The sequence below is a fragment of the Pholcus phalangioides genome, unplaced genomic scaffold (genome assembly GCF_987345545.1).
Source record: "Pholcus phalangioides strain wild (caught in Gottingen) unplaced genomic scaffold, Ppha-v1.0 ptg000037l_1, whole genome shotgun sequence".
Taxonomy (NCBI): Eukaryota; Metazoa; Arthropoda; class Arachnida; order Araneae; family Pholcidae; genus Pholcus; species Pholcus phalangioides.
Genome location: NW_028301624.1, coordinates 3,777,532 through 3,800,030, shown reverse-complemented (window position 1 = coordinate 3,800,030; position 22,499 = coordinate 3,777,532). Strand labels below are relative to the sequence as shown.

General features: G+C 36.8%; 1 protein-coding gene across 1 annotated transcript; it reads left to right on the top strand.

Annotated features, from left to right (window-relative positions):
• The first annotated feature begins 9,580 nt into the window (after positions 1–9,580).
• LOC149065940 (chymotrypsin BII-like) lies at positions 9,581–20,863 on the top strand. The gene is made up of 9 exons (XM_089253382.1): positions 9,581–10,005; positions 10,741–10,894; positions 11,013–11,089; positions 11,232–11,341; positions 12,500–12,792; positions 14,405–14,553; positions 15,276–15,538; positions 18,246–18,379; positions 20,535–20,863. Exons 1-7 carry the CDS (start codon positions 9,922–9,924, stop codon positions 15,483–15,485), a joined length of 1,077 nt encoding a protein of 358 aa, XP_089109508.1. The 5' UTR covers positions 9,581–9,921; the 3' UTR covers positions 15,486–15,538; positions 18,246–18,379; positions 20,535–20,863.
• Positions 20,864–22,499: the final 1,636 nt, after the last annotated feature.

Below are 22,499 nucleotides of genomic sequence, written 5' to 3'. Positions count from 1 at the left end.
TCGTTTCCGTAATGATATTTCTAAATAAGTCTTAAACATTCGATGTTACTCTTGTGGGCCTTTCATTACATTTCCTTAATTAATTTTGTGTACCAATAGCTCAAATGTACACGTATCTCTTTATTGCTTGACAAGCCAAGCAAGAACGATATTTGACCTAGCATTTTGGAGGGATATAGCATGGGTGTAAGGGACATATTGATGTGCATACAGGGCCGTAGCTAGCCATTCTTGTGCCTTGTGCAAGAATTTGAATTTAAGCCCCTTCTGGGCCCTCTTCCAAGGAAACCCTCTGTGCATTCTTCAACAATGATAGAAAAGTAAGTAAGAGAGCATACTTGGCTTTTTCATACTATCAAAATCTACGTAAATCATAAATGTAGTGTTTTCTCTGAAGTGCAACATCCCACATTTTCTTCAAATATTGGCAATATATATTTTTTGTCATGTGATACCATTAAGGGTATCTCATTTGCTTAATACAAGAATATAATCTTCTCAAAAATTTTCTCCTCTGCTCTTTTCCAATACTTACCAATTAAACGATTAAACAGCCTATTCTTCTGAATAGCATTGGTGTTTGTCGTAATAATTCTCGCAATCGACTTTATAAAAATATTCATTGTTATCGGAGTGAGTTTGATGATAATTCTTCAGCAATGGGGGGAAGGTTGGAGTCATACTGAATGAACCGCCCGAATTATCCCGTTGTCGAGGTCTCTTCCAACCCATCTTCGTGGGGCATAATCTTTTACAGTCGTGCTGCGTTTCTATGGATCTTGAAGATTTTACCGTAGAGTTTCACTTTTCTCGGAAAACGTACAAAATCGGAACCGGTATTCACTGAAAACAAAATCGCACGACGTAGAGTTTCTTCATTTCTCACGATTTCATCAGACATCGGCATTTTTGACCAGAGCTAAAAAATGTTACATTCGCCCTCCGTTCATACACTCTTTTTATGGTTTGAAATTTGTACATACTTGGTTGTTCCACGAGACGGTTTCGTGAATTTCGCCCACGTAAGAAGTTTTAAATGAATTACGTGTGTTATTTGCCAAATAGTGCAAATTGCTAAATCAGATTTTATAATGGTGGTAAATAATATCAAGTGCCTCTTCTTATTTTCTATGAACATCACCTGTTCTTTTTCTATCGAGTCTTCACATAAACAGATTTCATCATCATTTCCTCACAATTATCAATACATATTTGAGATTTTTGTTCAAGAACGGTTTATGGCATTTCAAATCAATAAAGAAATGTGTTTGTCTTTGAAAAATTTTTCGTACAATGAATAAATCGTTTTTGCAGCTGCGGATGCAAATGGCTGTCAAGAAAGGATTTCTTCGGGTGCACACATTGTTCGTTTTAAGCAATTAATACTTTCGAAAAAACGGCCTACAAAAATAAATAAAACGACGAAAATCCCGAGCAAAACCTGTCGTTTTCTATCGAACGAAACTGGCCCAGGCTAAATCAAATTTAGCCAATTTCAGCCATTGCTCCTGTCAAGGAGTCAGACCGTATCGGACGAAATTTTATCAAACAATTATATGTACATTACATATGCAGTATTTTAGTCAAATAACGTTCCAAAAAGTATGTAAATAGTTATTATCTATCGTTTATTATGTCATTTTTAGCCTGTAAATAGCCATTTACGCATTTCTCGGTGAATCTCGCCAAATTTGCTGATAAATTTGCGAAGTCATGACGACAATGGAAAGGAGTGTCTCTCGCAAGAATATGAGAGGATTTCCCAGAACCTTTCTTTTTGCTATATAATATCGTAGGCAGATTATGGTGTAGCCAGAAATTTTGTTCTGGGGGAACCAAAGTGATAGAACAATAGATTTGTCCATCTTTTTCCCTTTTTTCGGTTATTTTCTCACATTTCGGGAAAGACCAGACCCTCCCACCCCGCTACGCCCTTGATCCGCGATGCCAAAAACATAACTATAAGCAGTTTCGTTGAGTTTTCACAATGAGACATCTCTTGTATGTGAGAAAAGCCACTCCCTGTTTAGCGTGTTTCGCCAATTCGCTGCTTATGAATTCGTGTAAATAGTTGTTCTTTGAGAGTTATTAACCCCGGCGTGGCAAATATAACGTAGTTTGCCATTCGGGGTTCCGTGGTGGGAGCATTTATTTTCTCTACAAAGAAATAAACTTTACATTCTACCCCAGGGAGTACAATCAACATCTCATGAGAAGCAATTTAGGGCACCTCGTGTTTATAAAAATTATATTGCATAACTATTATATTTTACACAATGTTTATCACACTGTAGATATAACTTCTCGAAATTCTTCGCCAATTTCCACAGCATTTCTGTGAAATAAATCTGTGTTGTTCTTTAAACGATTCATGCTTTACCATCTCGAGTGATTGTGAGAGACATTATCCGGAGCAACATATGAGCCGCAACCACTGAAATCTACGAATTTTGTTACCGAAATTTTCGTCTAATAAAAAAATTTGATGCTAAAAAGTAACAAATAACTCTCTCTCTCGCTCTTTTCATCATCGCATCAGTTGCCTGAAATTTCGAGATTAGATGGCAGCACCAACAGTATTTAAATCAAGCCTCGGACAAGTTCTTTCAAATTGCAGGCGATTAATAACTTGGCTCATTAATTTTATTCTTTTTACATTTAAATTCTACGTCCTCGTTATCTCTGCTTAATATCAGAAACAATTTTGGTGTTTTTATTTTCCTACTTTCAAGCTTGAAACAGATTCCTTTTCTGCTTTTTTTTTCGAGAAATTTAAGTATAAAAGTTTTGCCTTTTGAAAGCAGAATTTAGTTTTAAAAAAAAGGCGTTGATGATGATTAATAAAACTTTATACATCGGCAAAACGCGCGGCGCGCGACGCATTTGACTTCTCCGGAAGCAGTCGGCCAATGACGGCCGACGTAAAGCGCTGTCGTGAGCCGTATTGCGCTCTGTAGGAAAACAGTCATGCTACTTTTCTTACTGGTGAGTGGACGGCGTGTCGCGCTGGGTGAATCACGTTGCGCGCGGCACAGGAAACCTGCTCCTAGGAAAACCCGGCTTTTTGCTGCGGCCCGCCAACAAGTTTTAGAAAATAGCTACTTTACATAAAAATACTATTAGATTCACAAAAAACAAAAGTTAAAAAAGTGGTCTGTCCACCGAAATCTGTGCTGCCGTATTTAGAGAACTGTGAGATAACTTCCAGATTTAATAATAATGCTGCGCATTTTGATGTATTAAAAGGGCCGTCGTAACGAAATGTGTGACCAAATTCAGCATCCAAAAGTTGAACATATTTACAGAATTTATAAATTAATGTCATAAAAATCCAAATCGACGTCTCACGTTTAATGTCATAAAAATCCGAATCGACATTTAGTCTTTGGGTCATAAAAATCCGAATCGACATTTCCCATTCAATGTCATAAAAATCCGAATCGACATTTCATATTCAATGTCATAAAAATCCGAATCGACATTTCCCATTCAATGTCATTAAAATCCGAATCGACATTTCCCATTCAATGTCATAAAAATCCGAATCGACATTTCATATTCAATGTCATAAAAATCCGAATCGACATTTCCCATTCAATGTCATTAAAATCCGAATCGACATTTCCCATTCAATGTCATAAAAATCCGAATCGACATTTCCCATTCAATGTCATAAAAATTCGAATTGACGTTTAGTCTTTCGGTCATAAAAATCCGAATTCACGTTTAGTCTTTGGGTCATAAAAATCCGAATCGACGTTTCACGTTTAGTGCCATAAAAATCCGAATCGACGTTTCACGTTTAGTGCCATAAAAATCCGAATCGACATTTCATATGTGGGTCATAAAAATCCGAATCGACATTTCATCTTTAAAGCCGGGTTTTCCTAGAAATATATTTTACGCAGCGTGAACCGGAATATATAATTTCGCGTCGGCAGAAACGTGTTACATAATCACGATACTCGTTTGTGTTTTCCTAGCGTGGCGTATCAGATCAGGGTGGCTATATAGATCTACCAGCTACTCTGTCGTCTGCATTTCCGATTTGAAGGGGGAGGGGAAAAAACACAACAAAAATAAAGAGAAGATCGGTGAAACGCGCCCCTCGTAACGCATTTCACTCCTCCAGGAGCAGTCCGCCTGTCACGCCCAACGCAAAGCGCTGTCGTGAGCCGTATTGCGCTCTGTAAGAAAACAGTCACACTGCTTTTCTTATTGGTGAGTGGACGGCGTATCGCGCTTCACGTTGCGAACGGCACAAAACCTGCTCCTAGGAATTTTTTGTTTTTTTTCATCTCAGTTTTTATTTTCAACCTTGCTCTGAGACACGATTTTACCCTTTCCGCTATTTTTATAAATTTCACTGATCGGCATCAAAACTGGCACCGTGGGAACTGGAAACTCTCTCTCATTTCTTCAAAATTACTTTGTGTAAGTTTTTTGCATATGATAGGGCTTTCCTTTCCCCAACTCCGACGTGAATGTCGTCTTCTTTTTTCATTTTCACTCTAGTCATAATCCCGTACCACTCCCACGGGAAGGAGAAAAAGCTACATTTCAAACATCGTCCGTGTCATGATAGCAGTCCCCTCAAAGTATTAATTTGAAGATAACATGTTCGTTATAACATCTTCCTACATTCTTTCCCACGCCTAGGATCACGGCGCATTCATTTCATTTATATTAGATATAACTTGCTCGGATTCATCAACAACGTCGACTCCAATATGTGAAAGCAGCATAATCATGAAGAAAAGTCGTCGCGCCATAACATGCCTTGTTTTTCCAAACATCTCTGGCATCAGAGAAAAGACGGCCAAGCTTTCGTCTTATGAATCGCTGCTATCGCCACAATCCGCATTTTGGCAGTTGGAATCCAAAAAAAAACATCTTTTCTTTATCATATATCATATATATTTTTCTATGCGTTTAGAATCAATACATGGTGTTATCGATGAACAAAAATTGCTCTAATGAATTATTGCAGTTTTTGCAATATATGACGCAATATTACGACTTTTATATACTGTGAATTTATTTCTTCCGTTAAATTTGAACTTGTTTTCTTTTTTCCTTCCATTCGTTAATTAATTAATTTGTCAAACACTTGTTTCTTTTATTAAATCTCAAATTAGTCCCGATAACATTGAGAAATTACTTTTTCCATAATTTTAAATTTTCATCGATTATGAAATTATTTTCTGCAAAAAAGAAATTACACAATTAACAATTCTCAATAATTCTGAAATTATTTCCATCAGTAGTTCTGCAGTTACCACTGACTCCGTAACTATTTTTTATTAATTATAAATTTTCGTCAATTTGGGAAATCGTTTTTTTTCCACAAATTATTTCCGTCATAAACGGTTTTTTTTTTCAGCATTTCTATAAATTCTGTAATTATGTTCAACTTTTGTATGCTGAATTCGGCCACCAATTCGTTACGACGGACTTTTTGTATACTGTATAATGCATCAAAATAAGCAGCACTATTATTAAATCTGGAAGGTATCTCACAGTTCTGAATACGACAGCACAGATTTCAGTGGGCAGACCACTTTTTAGACTTTTAACGTTTATTTATTTATTTCTTTTTTTGGAATCTAAGTTTTTTCTATGTAATTGTATAAGTTTATTGTATGTATTGTTGATATTTTCTAAACATCGTCGGCGGGTCACAGCAAAATGCTCGGAACGCCACATCTGGCTGGGTAACGGAAACATTGCCCCCCCCCCGGAAAATTTTCCCCTGATATTTCGCCTGCCCTGACCGTATGTGCGACCTTATAAGTGATCAAATTAGTCGGAAATTTACCCCCGACATTTCACCTGCTTTGACTGTATGAGTGAGACCAAGTAATTGATAAAATCGCTGAAATTTTAGAATGAGAGCATATTATCAGCATTTTTTCTATTAATTGCGTTGTACCAACGTTTTTCATAACATGACACTTTCACCTTTTTATTCTTCGAATTTAATCAAGTTTCTTAAATTTCCTTCTAGAAAATATTTCAACTATTGATTAATATTGTTTTCTTAGGTCATATTTTTATGTATTTCCAAGTGCATGTTTATGCACTTTTAAATTCATGTTTTCTTCATTTCTCTTGCACATATTATTGTTTTCTCTTAGCGCATACTTCAGTGCTTTCGATCCGCACATTATTGTTTTCCATTTATGAGCAAATAATTTTTTTTAATTTTAGTGCATGTTTTTGTGCTCGTTTTTCATTTTTAGGTCATGTTTTTGCATTTCTTAATGCATGACTTTTTTTTTCCATTTTTTGATCATATTTTTCTATATTTTGAAGAACTTCCGCATTTTTGAATGCATATCTGCAGGGACATTCGAAAAGTAGGGGAAAAAACTTTAAGGGGTCGTAGTTCGCACAAAAACAAACGATTTTCATCAAACACTGCTTGGTCTAAAAGAAATGCAAACGTGCTACAGGGCGCAACATAGTAATAATAAGCGCGCAAATGTTTGCGGATTGAGCAACCACCTATGAGGAAAACGCTCACCGTACATTCATGCCGCCTCTGTGGTACTTCCGTTTTCATCTCCGTAAATAAAATGCGTGTTTCTTTGTTTCAGTATTACTGAAGTGCGCCATTATCCCGTACGTTACACCTGTTAGAACGGTTGCAAGCTTGAATTTCTTTTCTCCCGATGAATTTCAACAGGAATGCCACTTTAACGTTTGCGGAGCGGCCGTTTCGAAACGAGCTACCGCTTTTTCGTTTCATGTTCGGTTGATGACAATTGTTTGTATCGGTGTGTACTATCACCTCTTAAAGATTTTCCCATCTTTTCTGAATCAGCCTGTATATATATAGATATATATTTATTTCCTTATATTTTTGAATATTTTCATGGAACATATTGAAAACATTTTTTAGAACATATCTCTTTTTATTCCCTCCACATTTCGATATTTTTAAATGCATAATTTAACAATTTTTATGGATCTTTGCGTTTATGTCGGCCTTGCGAAATTCACTTGGTGCATGGTTTCAGCAGAATTTAGCCTTGACCCGTGAGAGATAGTCTTCCCTTCTCCTAATACTTATCATTTAATAGATGGGGGTGAGGTAGATGAAGACACACACATACACACGTCTATTGAAGGTTGGTTCAGTTTCTCTTTTTTCCCATCCACAGCAATTCGTAAATACATCGTCATATGGATTCCTCTTCCCTTTTCCGTGTGACTGTCGACGGTTAGGTGTTTAGTCTTCTGTTTTATTATTATTATTTTAAAGAAAGGTATATACATAAGATTAAAGAAACTACAACGTTGAGACACTGCAACTGCAACATGTTGCAGTGTGACAGCTATAGCTCTCGTAGTGGTGAAACACGATAAGCGATTAGGACGGCTTTGACGTCACGAAGGTCGCGGTTATGAGTGATAAGAAATGCACGGGCAATTTTTCATTACTCTCTCGCCGGGAATACAGAACGGTCGTGCACGGAACCTCCACCATGAGACCAGGGGGAGAGATTCTTTGCGAATTCTTATGTATTTCGACGATAGGGAAATCCGTAGGGGATTTAGCCGAATATATATATTCGCAGGCGATGTGGTGAATGGGTGGATGATCCATCACAGCCAAGGATAAATTAACCGATTTGGAAGCAGCCTGGAAGGTGTTTTGCGACAGTTGTGGGGAGGACGATTTAGGTGCTTGTGCCGGGCCATCCGATGAGTCATATAATCAAACACCGTTCGATGATGCCTTCTTTGAACTTTCGCCGAGGGTGAACGTGCAGGTTCCAGAAGACCTGAGTGAGTTTAGTAGACCCAGAAATTCCCGGCGAGCGGGTAAGTGGTTTTTGTTTTGTTTTAATGTCATCGACAAAGATAACGTGCTTAAAATATTTAAAGATAGAGCATACATTTTTGACCATGTTGTCTTATTTATTTCAAAGACTGATAGTGTTTGGCTGTTTTGCCGTAACTGCCCCCCAGCGGTTATTCGATTTTAAGATATTGTTGAAACAAAGTTGCGCGGCATACAACATCCAGTACGCCGTTGTGAGGAGAGCGTTCGGACACGAACAGACGTGTTCGTCTTTAAAAGTAACACTACAGCTATACGAAACCACGATTGTCGTCTATCTCATGACCATATATTTATTCTGGGGGGTCTTGTTTGATGCCTTGTGGGATGCCTATCTCGCAAATCCAAAGATGAGCTAGAAAAAAAAAAAGAAAACACCACAGAATATGACCAAAAATAAAAAACACCAAGTAAAACACACGAGAACGAAGAAAAACACAAAGAAAGAGATTCGAACATTTTCTTGTTTGACGTGAATAGCGTTTTTTTTTCTCTCTTTGATATCGTATTATTATATTCGACATTATCATGGAGAATCTGAGAGAAATTGCTTTTTAAAATATTTCAACTGGCCACGTATGATTGATTGAACAAATACTCACGAGGTAGCAGCAAAGTGCTTAACTGTGATATTGACATTTAAATTACTCACGTTCCTATTTGTATAAGCACTGGACAAATGGTTTTCACGTCCTCGACATCTTGACACGGACAGTGAAAATGCAGACACAATACCATGCATTATGCTTGTATTAAATGTTCTAAAAAATGTAATTCCTTTTAGCACATCTTTAATCTTCTGAAGTTCTGATATTTAAATAGATGTTTGAATATTTCATAGTTGTTTGCGATTATTAGCACATGCACGATATATTTTTCATTCTATAATTTTTATCGGTTTATTTTTAGTCGATTTGCTATCGAAAATTGCATTGATAAATTGGAGAAATTTTTTTGCTAAAATTTACAAGGATTTTCTATCTTTAACTGCTTGAATATTTAAGTTTGCTTTCAATGCATAAATTTGTTGGTTTAAAAAATAGAATCGTTTTTAAAATAACATTGAAAATAGCGTGATTGCACATTTGAAATGCCTCGCGGAACATCGGTGGGAATGTCTCTACCTCGTTTGCACCACTGTTCCGCGATCAGATACGAAAATGAAGATATCGTAGAGTTACGCAAATTATCGTAGACGCTGAAGCAACGTGATTGGCTGTGTGGAAAAAAATTACGAAAAAAATCGTGTAATCGCGGTGCCTTTGCGAAATATGCGTCCCGTACGGATCCCAATTTCCCATATTTTTATGAAGAAAATATGGTCATGCTAGGTATTTGTCGTGTTTTACGCATTGACACTTTTCTACTGGAACATCTTTCGTGGTTCCGATTGAACACCCCTTGGCAAGCCTGAGTTTGTGCCTCCCTGTTGAACATAACTTATCTCGTAATAATTTCAGAAATGTTTCAATAAACACTTGCGTCAGTTTTTCTTTTCTCCTGCCTACACAGTTACATTTCGATTGTGACAGGAATGCATACATTTACATTTTCCTTCGGTGTATTTCATTACACGTCATCTGCTTACATTATGAAACCGAATTATGAACTTTGAATGCATTGTATCATTGTATACAATCCTGAATTCCCCTGATTTGGTTCCATTGCTTTCTTTAGCTGCATCTTGCAACGCTATTATGTTTCCTCTCATACAGCAATAAACAACTTTTAATTCGTTTTGCAAGTTGTTTCTGTAATTAATCTTTGCCAGCTGTCCTAACCTTGATCTCCACGTGTTTTCGCATCGATTCAATTTAATCAATAGGTAATTTCGCGATATTTTCCTAAGAATTTTGCTCATTGTATCGAATAGATGAAGAAACGTATCTCTCAGGAAAAATCAACCACAATGAAGAAATTACTTTCACACCTCTTGAAATGACGCATAAATTCGGGTATAAAACGCCGGGAGGATAGAATCGTATTATTAATGTTTCAGGCACTGGCCGTGTTTGCTCTTCCATCGTTAAAACCTTTCAGATATACTTAATTTCGTACCAAGAACAACGAAAATGTTTTCAATGCCTGTAAGTTGCTTGGTAGTAGCTGTGTTTGGAGTCTTCACGTGCCTTGTATGCGTATCTCAAGCCATGAATGTAAGTCATTTTTACTCATTAGTATATTTTACATTACATCATGTATCCAATGTTGAAGAAAAAAAACTCAAATTCTTCATGAATCTTAGAAATGTGAAAATTTAAAATATGTTAAATCATTTTTCCATTTTGATTTGGATCGATTCAATTTTTCCATAATATTTGAAAAATTTATAAATATATATTTTTCTAACCATATTAACTCATTTGACTCGACATTAATACGGTTGCATTAAAAAAGCCAAATTTCGAAATTTCTATAATTGAAGTTATTTGAATTCCCGTTTATACGTAAAATGATAACATATAAAGTAAGTGAGGGTCATAAGGTCATGCTAAGCTTCAGTGATTTTCTGCTGAGGCCTGTACTACAAATTCTGAGAAGCAGATTCCACACCCATCAAAAATATTTCATGTAAAATACGTGGCCTATTCTCGAGATTCTTTACTCGTAAAAAGTTTTGATATATGATTTAGAGCCAAGTCTAATGCTGTTATTAACTGTGACACTTTGATTCACGAATCACTCACAGGCTAATACTGTGAGATAGCACTTATGTTGCTTCCAGAAGGACTCTCAATTTCAAGTCCCGAATACGATGCCCCGATCTTTTAAAAAGGAATCATTTCCCATTTTGTTATGCACAGAAATATCCTTCGCACGATTTCTATTCAAGTTAAATGTTAGCCGTTTGTTCATGTTGAATATGTTGTGATAATCTCTTGTTTTTATAGAATACGCAAAACACAAACGAGACAACACGGGGCTCTACGCAAAACACAAACGAGACAACACGGGGCTCTACGCAAAACACAAACGAGACAACACGGGGCTCATCCGTTCTAGAACAGTCACTTCCGAGGATGGTCAAATACCCACAGGATCCACGTATGAGTAGCTTTTATTTTATGGAAATTAGATATTTTTGCATGTAAATAAATTTTGAGTTCAACATTAAATTTTTCGTATTGATTCGATGCATGAATTGATTCTGTTTCTGTTGCAGGTAGGCAATGCGATTGTTCGCCTCACATAAATATCGTCGGTGGTACTGTCGCTAGTGAAGGGATGTTCCCATTTACCGTGAGTTTCCGCTTCATGCACCCAATTAAAAATTCAGTTTAATATCGATCGCAAGTTACTTCTCAGTGTTTTTTTTATAATAAAAATTCATTATATACTGCGCAATGTGTGCGTTTTACTATTTTAAATGTCTTTTCACAAGGTTCACATTCAGTTTACACCACCACCGGATGGCTCCTATAGTCCTGGCCGATGCGGTGGGACATTAGTCACGGACAGACACGTGTTGACAGCAGCTCATTGTTGTCTCCAGTAAGTATTGTAAGTAAGCCCGTTATACGGGTGTGATTTGACGCGCACAGTTTGGCTAAAGCGTTTGAGGACTGTTCCCATGGACACTCTGTGTGTGACAAACTTATCATACACATCCTTCCTTTTGATGGTACAAAAACTATGTCAGTTACTGTTTATTCCATACATGAAAAAGACGTGTGATAATGATTTGTTTAAAAAAAAAGAGCTAGAAAACTTATCAAAGGATGCAAAATGTGCATGATGCATTGATGAGTGTGTCTTGATCGGATGTGCTTTATTGGGGTTTGAGAAATTTCGGGATGGTAAGAATTGTTAAGAATTGTCCGCAGAAATGGACATTCCCGCCTAGCCAGTCTGGTTGAACATCGAAGTTGTTGAAGCTGCGTTGTCGGGGTAACATTATGCACATGGAATTCATTCCTGCAGGAAAAAGAAATGAATTCAGCGCTTTACATGGATGTAATGGGTCAGCAGTGCCGTCTAAACTCATGACCCAGTGGAATCTTTTGCAAGTGCAACGCTATTCTACGACTGCACGATTTTTTTTTTTTTTCAGCGTAAAGGCCTATACAAGCCACACGTCGGTTCTTGGTTCACGATAACTCTCATCATCGTTATATGGTACGATGTGTTGTGCTTTCAGGCCCTTCGTTATTAACATTATAACTTCGATTAACAAGCTGTATGCCATCCAAGCAATGTTTACTTCAATTCGCGTAAGGCAAAAATGCAAATTCCGTGGTTAATGTTAGCGAGTGATGAAAGTAGTAACACATTCCGAAAAAAATCAAAATTTTACGTTTTACTGAAATGATATGCTTTTGGGGGTATCAAACAGACTTTAGGCCCTTATCCGACAGCTGAATTGGTGTAGGTGGTACTGTATCGGACTGTTAACCTGAAGACCACAAGGCTCGTAGAAGTAATTTTTCCCCCCTCGTGTGAAAAAGTTTCCATTCCTTCTAAAAGCTTTAATTTTTTTTTAATTTTTCTTTTTGCTTCTCTTTTTCCTTTTTGCAAAACGATCCCAGAGATCGCTGTGTATTATGTGTATTATTACGTGTACTAAATTTTAAATCTGATACATAACAGATGTATTCATCCAAGCAGAAATGTGTTATCTAATTGGAAAATTTCTTTCAAACAAAACACCAGATTCGACACCGGGATCTACGCCATTTTGACCATCAACAAAGTAAATGTATTGGACGAAAAAGGGAGGATATCGAGGATATCCAACAACTGCTTCATGCATCCGGAATATAATAGTAGATGGTGGAAATACAACGACATCGCCCTGATCGAGTTTTGGCCACCAGTCGACTTTGGATGGAACCCTATTTACAACAGCTACGCCAAAACAGCCATGATACCATCCGGAAATTTTGCGATGACGCCCGGAACTTGGGTCACTGCTATTGGTTACGGTGTACATAAGGATGGAATTAGTATGACATTTATTCATGATTTCTATTAATTTTTCAATAATATCAGCTTGTGAATTACCCGCTGCCCACATAATACACTGCCCACACATAGATGAGACAACCATAAATATGTTCTAAGTAAGGATAGCTTCTCGATCTATCGTACCATGTTTATCGTATTTGTTTTTACACAACTGACACGTTTAAACAGAAATACGATAAACATGTTGGGGGTAAATCGAGAAGATATCCCCCATTTAGATAAGACAGCCATCAATACAGAATGTCCCGCGAGATCGACTGACGGTTTTAAAAATGGAATTGCAAGAAAATGATGTGGCAAATGTTAAAGCCGCTGTTGCGGAACATAAACGTGCGCAGTCAGGGATTTCAGCTACGTCATCCATGTTGAAACGGGGTTTTATAGTTAAAATAAAATAAAAACCTATTGATATATGGAGACTCTTTACCTAAAACCCGAAGTCCATTTGAAAATATTTTTCAAGGCGAAGAAATTTGCATTTGAAATTACTAGCAATTACATACCGTGTCAGGAAAATTATATCGTTGCCATCTGTAAGCTATTTCTTCAGCATATAGAAACGTCCTCTCCACTTGTCAATACAAGATTCATCGAAAGCCTGGTTATTTGTGGAGATGAAGATTACAAGGAAGATAATTCATCACTGCCCCCACAGGGGATCGAACCCCGGTCTCTCGCTTGCCGGACGGACGAGTGCTCTACCGTCTAAGCTATGGAAGCAGATAGAACGTTTCAACCTTGGATATATATATATATGTATGGCATATATATATATATGCCTTTCAACATATATATATATATATATAGATATATATGTTGAAAGGCACCGTACATGGACGGCGTCAACAATAAACTAATAGCTCGTGAATGATACGTCCATCTGGTTGGACTTTGTCATTCACGAGCTATTAGTTGATTGTTCACGCCGTCCATGTACGGTGCCTTTCAACATGGAATACTTCAACCTTGGAGCGTATATATATATCTGCTTCCATAGCTTAGATGGTAGAGCACTCGTCCGGCAAGCGAGAGACCGGGGTTCGAACCCCCGTGGGGGAATTTTCTTCCTTGTAGTCTTCGTCTCTACAAATAACCAGTCTTTCGGTGAATCTTGTATTTCTTCAACTTGCACCACTTCGTTTCTAAGTGAGTATCAAAATTCTTAGTTATTTTATGCGACCAAGTACACATCAACAAAATCTGGACTCACTACTTGGTTTCTAAGCCCTTCAATTTATCATAAGAAATGTCAAAACGCTATTTACTCACGATGTTAGAAAACATTAAAAATTTCAAAAAGCATCGTTGAAAAAACGGGAAAAATTTCTAAAAAAAAATTCGGAACAACAAAATATACAGGAATGTCCCGTAATACGGGAGGCAGCAGGTCCGTCAAATTGTTCCATACCTTTTACTCGTCTTTGGGTTCAGAGAGGTTGAGAAACGCCGATGTAGCGTTTTGTTCGGTTTCCTTTTCTCTCAATCTCTATTTCAAGTAATTTTTCGACCATTTATTTATAATTTCTTTTCCCTTTTTGTTCAGAATTAGTGGAAATTCCTCTTATCTTAAAAAAAAATCTCTCTTTCCAGATGTTTTGCACAACTTGGAATACGTTCAAATTCCAGTGATTGAATACGACGATTGCGAGCGACGGATCGTAACCCCTACCCTTAATCCACCGGTTGATAGGAGGACACAGTTTTGCGCCTCAGGGATCGAGGGATACGGCAATTGCCAAGTGAGTATAACAACTAGACCCACAAATCTCCTGACCATCAAAATAACAGGTGTCACACAAAAACCGTTCAGAAAAAAACTAAGAATAATCTTTTTACACAAACAAACAAATTCTGCAAATTGCGGAACATCGGCATTGCCTAATAAATTGGCTGGAAAAGAAAGAGGATATGTTAGTGGAGAAAAATAAAATTGCCTATCAATTTACATGTTATTGATTTCCCAGTCGCCTTGCGCGAGGCTATTTTCAAACCAAATCTACAATTTTCCACCGATCTCGGCGAAATTTTGCACGTATACTGTAACATGTATAGATAGATCAGCATCAATGATATGCTAATCTAAAACTTTGTTCTAGCTCGATTTGTGTCCGAAAAATGAACGATAAAAATTGTATCTCGAATACAAAAATGTCTTCCGCAATGCCAATATGCTCCACATTTTCCAATGAACGTTTATAATTCTCATTATGTATTTCTACATTTCTAGTAGAAAGTAATAAGTAATGAATATGCATCAGCAATTCATCAGTTACTGGCAATGACAAAAAAAAAACCCTAAATACTTTTCATAATAGAAAAAAAAATACACGACAAAATGCATCAATACTTCATGGTCTATTAATTACGATTTGTAATTGTTCCTGAATGTTTTGCTCGGAAATTTGAATTCGCAGACAATTTACTGTGTTTAAAGAAACGAAAAATTTCTATTTATTTTCAGGGTGATTCGGGGAGTGGCCTATTTGTACCTTCTGTCAATAATCTAATTCTGGTCGGTATCGATTCGCGTGGGGGAGATGCAGCGTGTGGAACACATACACCATCCATTTATGTCAATGTGACCGCATATGCGTATTGGATTTACGCTAACACCATGAGTGCGTCTTGCGCACCTTGCATAGTGGATGCAACAGAAATCCGCTATTATTAAAGGAGAGGTTCATCTACAACAGCCGGAAGACATTCCGTGGACTGCATAATAATGTATGAAACACGTTTGTCTAAATTTCCAAAGCAATAAAATTACGTAATGCAGTAAAAAACGTAAAATGTCGTAATATGTCTCGCAATTGACTTCATCACAATTTTCATTTCATCACTTCGAGAATGTGATCAAGGCAACTTTTTTATGGTTCGAATTTGAAATAATCCCCTTATCAACAAACACTACATGCTATAAAAAATATTTTTTGGCTGTGTGGGGTAAGTTGTGCCGAGACCATAAGTTTTTAATGTGAATATGTAGTGTTAATTGAAAAAAAAACAGTCTAAGTAAGGTGAGTATACACATACAGTGAAAGTCCGTTTTGAAGAGAGCTCACAATCACGGGAAAAATTTCTTGTTGTGAGCGAATTCCACGTCTTTCCTGTTTGAGGGACTTAGTAATTGTAATTAGGGACCATTCAAGTATTACCAGGAAAAATAATTAAGAAAATGGACCTCACACATAGAACGATTGCAGTAGCTATCAACGCAATAGAGGTAGGTCACTCAAGTGATTTGCAAATATGCCACGGGTCATTCGAGTCACAAGAGGCAAACAGTAAATTTTCCGGAAGTCAAATAACACAAAGGAAATAATTCTCTCTTCAAAAGCGGGACGTATGGTCGAGAACATTTTCTTGGTAGAGAATTGTGTGCGGCTTTCTCCTAAGTACAAAATATGTATATCCCAACGTCTCCTAGGGGTTCCATCCAATTATTTCCTCCTTTGTGACAGTTGACAACTTTTTGGTCACAGGAGTATTTGGCGGGAGTCCGTCAAAGCTTTTGGCGCACAATTTGCAATTTTTTGGCAAAAATTTGCGCTATTTGCGAGAATTGGAGATTTTGTGCCCGTATTTCCGGCAAAATTATATTGTAAAATGGCATGCGTATTTCTTATCACTTATAACCTTCACCGCCAGAGCCGTCCTAATTGCATATCGCGTTTCACCATAAACAGTCATCTTCACTACAAGGAAAAACCTTAGATGCTGAAAACCCTGAATAATAAAGTCAAGTCAACACCACAAAGAGGGCCGCAGCTGTCACACTGCAACAAGTTGCAGTGTCTCAACGTTAAAGTTTATTTATATATATTTATATTTTATATATATATATATATATATATATATATATATATATATATATATATATATATATATATATATATATATATATATATATATATATATATATATATATATATATATATATATATTATATTCACACTTTTTTTAAATGTAATGAATCACAGATGGCGCTGCATCACGTCAATATCGGAATAACCATGTCTAATGTAGTTTGTTTTTCGATAGTTTTACATATTTATTTATTTATTATATATATATATATATCTTACGGTAATTTAATAATTTATATAGGTATAATATACTGTTACGGTAAAAGCCCGAACAACGCTTGTGTAAACGAATACTTTTCGGACTTTCACCAAGCACTATGATAGAAATACTGAAATTTAGCAACTTTCATGAAAATTTGTAAAATTGTGAATTTTCTCATTTTCATAAATTTGAAAGTTTGTCACTTTATTAATCACATCGATTCTGATGCTAATTACGATCCTAATTAGTTAACTAATTAGTCATTCAAATTCATTAAAATTAGCAAAATTGCGAATTTTGCCGATTTCTGTAAATTTTTAAATCTTAACATTTATTAATCATTGATTAATTATTATTAATTATCATTTATTAATCAAGATCAGTGATCCTGGTGCTAATTAAAATCTTAATTAACTAATTAGCCATTCAAATTCGGGAAAATTAGTAGAACTGTGAATTTAGTAGCATGTGTATAATGGGCCATATGTGGGCCCCATTCACTTTGGGGGCCCTGGATGAATCTCATTCTTTTCTGTTGTAGAATTTGCAACAGCGAGATAAAGCCAGTCTGGGGCCCCACTAAAAGCATGCGAATTGGAGTCCCTGGTAATTGGTTGGGGGCCCTGGATTTTATTCGTTTGTAGAACGAATACAAATGAAAATTTTTCATGGCACTCGCACCGGGGGATGACCGACAAGCTTCCAAGTCGGGGGCTCCATGTTTACAGGTTTCATTTTGGGGGCCTTGGATGAATCTCATTCTTTTCTGTTGGAGAATTTGCAACAGTGAAGCCCGAGATAAAGCCAGTCTGGGCCCCCCCCCCTCTAAAAATCTGCGTATTGTGTCCCCGCTACTGGATGTAGGGCCCTGGGTTTTATTCGTTGTAAAATTGATAAAAATGAAACATTTTCGTGGCCCCTCCCAATTTCCCGTATTTCTCCCCAGAAAATATGGTCAGCCTAATCAATAGAAAAAGAAAAGGCCAACAGAGAAATTTTCTTTCAGACACCATCCCCGAGAATCATTGGACGCCCCACTTCTACTTCTGCCACACGCAGCAGATACAAACGAGATGCCACAAAAATTAAATTTCATAGTTTGGGTAATTCGCGGAGTCATTCCCGTAACTTATACAAATGCAAATACAACGCCACAACAGGCAAAATGCCCGACGAGGTGGCTGAGAGAAAGATGCCCATGACAAATAAACCGTGACTATCGACTAATAACTTGACCCCCGTGAATATCGAGAGACGATTGGACAATCATTCGTATCGATTTTCTATCAATTCATCGTTTCTCCTTTCAAGACATTTTTGACTTATTTCTGACATTTGTTTGCTCAACAAATTCTTTTTCCAGATCCGTCAATAGCAAGACACTTGCAGCGCATTTATCTTCCATTAGTTGAACATGATATTTGTGGCAATTTTAACCCGATCCACAGAGAGAAAGAATTTTGCGCCGGAGCTGTTCCGAGCGAGGGTGTTTGCTTTGTAAGTATGTCAACACAAGACTTAAATCATTTGACTGTTGAAGCAGGGTACTTCACATTGGTGCGATACCGCGAGAGATGCAGCATGCCAATCAACGCGAATCGATCAACATACCGGAATTTCAAGTTTTTAACCAATCCATGTCCAGTTTCAGGCGGCATCGCTTGCAGTATCGGAGCAGTGTTGAATAATTATCGACGAATATATAACTATAGATGTCAAACAGCTTTCAAAGAAATTATTATTTTTTTTGGATATTATGCCGAGGTAAACTCGGAAAGAAATGTCTACTGGTTTCTGTCGAGAATCGAACCCAGCCCAGAGGCAAGTGCGCTATCAGTATACAACTCAGGAGACACGACATTTCATCCCCTAATTCCGTGCTCTGGTGTGACGCGCTGAAGAAGAGGTGCAGTAGCCTCCCTTGAATTCAGCAAATGGTCCCCAGGTGGAGGCAGTCATTGAAATGAGATGGCTTTGATTTTTCTCAGAAAAAAAAATCGAAATTACTCTTCTCGCGACTGCAACCACTTCAGGCCCTTTTGCTGATGTTTGGGGGGGGGGGGTGGATACTGGGACTCTCTCAGCGCGTCACACCATGGTGCGTAAATAAGGTAGGAAATGTCGTGTCTCCTGCTATGTATACAGATTACGGATAGCGAACTTGGTAAATTTGAAAAAGGACTGAGTTCGATTCCCGGAGAAGACGAGTAGACAATTCTTTCCAAGTTCACATATTCACATTCTTCTGGCACAACTCATTCGGTAATATATAATGTGACCATTATGGACCGGCATTTTCTATACATCCCCCCTCCCCTTCCGCAAACCGTTGAACCTCGAGGCATACATACTTCCAGTTAGGGAAAGAAAAACTTTTTTTTTCACGGGCATATCTTGTTCTCAAAAACCCAATCAGAAAGTTGTCGCCCCGTATCCCCTGGTGGCTAAGAAAAACACCTCCACGCGATTCTAAGATATTCGGGGAGATACTGGAATACATTCCAGGAATCTTCATGTTGTTTGGATACTTTTTCTAATTGGAAGTATGCCTCCAGGATGAACAGTTCTCTAGTAATTTGGGATGCGTGCTGCTATGCACCCTGTATAAGTGTTACGGTAAAAGTTCAAAGACTTGGTAAAAGCCCAAAATACGCTTGTAAATGTTTTCATTTCGGATTTTTACAACGTCAAGTCAAAATAATTTTTTCGATTAATCAATTGATCATCATGATGAACTTCTTCGTACCTTACGGTTAAGAATTGGTTGATGATGATAATTATGTAACAATTACAATTAATCGATAACTAGCTAATATATTAATTAACCATTATGTTAGTTCCCGACGCTAGATATGCTGGTAATTTTCATTAATTAATTGATAAAAATTGATAAAAACTCAATTAAACTCTTCAATAAAAGTTCATACTTTTCAAAAGTAAATTAATTTACTCCGAACAGTAAAAGCCCGTTTTCATTGAAGGTTTATTAAACAATTATGATTATTGCATTGATAACTAAGCGCCATTGGTTCATTAAAAACAGGCTTTTAATGTTGGAGTAAATTAATTAGTAACGTAATTAATTAAACAATGGAATAATAATTTATTAATTCGCTTCAGGGACTAATAAGTTAATGGTAAATAATTAATTCATCTGTTGTTTATTAATTAGTAATTATCGGGTAATCATAATTATGAATTAAAAAAATAAATGGCAGGAGCTAGTAAATCCGCGATAGTTGATTGATTCATATAAAATGAGCTTGGATTGGTAAAAGTTTGAAATGAAAACTTTTACAAGCTTATTTCGGGCTTTTACCGACTCGCCTTGGTAAAACCGAGGTCTTAACGGTAAATCCTAGGCTATACCAGTATTCGGGCTTTTACCGTAATTCGTATCGCGTCGATCTCTTATATAAAGTTTCTAAAATGGCCGTTCATTCAATGAAAACAGTATTTAAACGACACATTTTTCTCATTCCTAATATTTCCTTTTCGTTCCGAGCAAATATAAAGAATATTCAATCAATTATTTTGAGTAATTATTTATGCAGTTAAGTCTATCTAAATCAGTTCCTGATGTACAATTTTTGAATTTGCGCGTAACTCATGAATTAAGAACATGAAAAAATAATAATCCATTTATTTTCAGGGGGATTTAGGAAGTGGAATACATTTACACCCCAATGGTATGGTATACCTTCTCGTAGGTATCGCTTCATACGTTGATTCTGACAGTTGTGGAGCACATGCACAGTCACCGTATACCAATGTGGCAGAATATGTGGATTGGATCAACAGAAACACCATGAGTGCCTCCTGCGAACCTTGCATCATGAATAGCCCTATTGAGGGCGCTTAATGGACTGACTATCGAATGTCGGAAACCATCTCTGCAGGTTGCATTATTATATAAGAAACGCGATTGTACGAATTCAATAAGCAACAGAATCTTCTTAATAAACCATGTTAATTAACTTTCGTATTGCATTGATGTTTTCTGTGTTAATTAAACCTTTATCTGGCGGTTTTGTTTTTACGAGTAAAAGCAACACATGAGGTTTCTTATATTTTTTCAAGGAAAAGCGTATATTTTGAGCTCGTTTCCGTAATGATATTTCTAAATAAGTCTTAAACATTCGATGTTACTCTTGTGGGCCTTTCATTACATTTCCTTAATTAATTTTGTGTACCAATAGCTCAAATGTACACGTATCTCTTTATTGCTTGACAAGCCAAGCAAGAACGATATTTGACCTAGCATTTTGGAGGGATATAGCATGGGTGTAAGGGACATATTGATGTGCATACAGGGCCGTAGCTAGCCATTCTTGTGCCTTGTGCAAGAATTTGAATTTAAGCCCCTTCTGGGCCCTCTTCCAAGGAAACCCTCTGTGCATTCTTCAACAATGATAGAAAAGTAAGTAAGAGAGCATACTTGGCTTTTTCATACTATCAAAATCTACGTAAATCATAAATGTAGTGTTTTCTCTGAAGTGCAACATCCCACATTTTCTTCAAATATTGGCAATATATATTTTTTGTCATGTGATACCATTAAGGGTATCTCATTTGCTTAATACAAGAATATAATCTTCTCAAAAATTTTCTCCTCTGCTCTTTTCCAATACTTACCAATTAAACGATTAAACAGCCTATTCTTCTGAATAGCATTGGTGTTTGTCGTAATAATTCTCGCAATCGACTTTATAAAAATATTCATTGTTATCGGAGTGAGTTTGATGATAATTCTTCAGCAATGGGGGGAAGGTTGGAGTCATACTGAATGAACCGCCCGAATTATCCCGTTGTCGAGGTCTCTTCCAACCCATCTTCGTGGGGCATAATCTTTTACAGTCGTGCTGCGTTTCTATGGATCTTGAAGATTTTACCGTAGAGTTTCACTTTTCTCGGAAAACGTACAAAATCGGAACCGGTATTCACTGAAAACAAAATCGCACGACGTAGAGTTTCTTCATTTCTCACGATTTCATCAGACATCGGCATTTTTGACCAGAGCTAAAAAATGTTACATTCGCCCTCCGTTCATACACTCTTTTTATGGTTTGAAATTTGTACATACTTGGTTGTTCCACGAGACGGTTTCGTGAATTTCGCCCACGTAAGAAGTTTTAAATGAATTACGTGTGTTATTTGCCAAATAGTGCAAATTGCTAAATCAGATTTTATAATGGTGGTAAATAATATCAAGTGCCTCTTCTTATTTTCTATGAACATCACCTGTTCTTTTTCTATCGAGTCTTCACATAAACAGATTTCATCATCATTTCCTCACAATTATCAATACATATTTGAGATTTTTGTTCAAGAACGGTTTATGGCATTTCAAATCAATAAAGAAATGTGTTTGTCTTTGAAAAATTTTTCGTACAATGAATAAATCGTTTTTGCAGCTGCGGATGCAAATGGCTGTCAAGAAAGGATTTCTTCGGGTGCACACATTGTTCGTTTTAAGCAATTAATACTTTCGAAAAAACGGCCTACAAAAATAAATAAAACGACGAAAATCCCGAGCAAAACCTGTCGTTTTCTATCGAACGAAACTGGCCCAGGCTAAATCAAATTTAGCCAATTTCAGCCATTGCTCCTGTCAAGG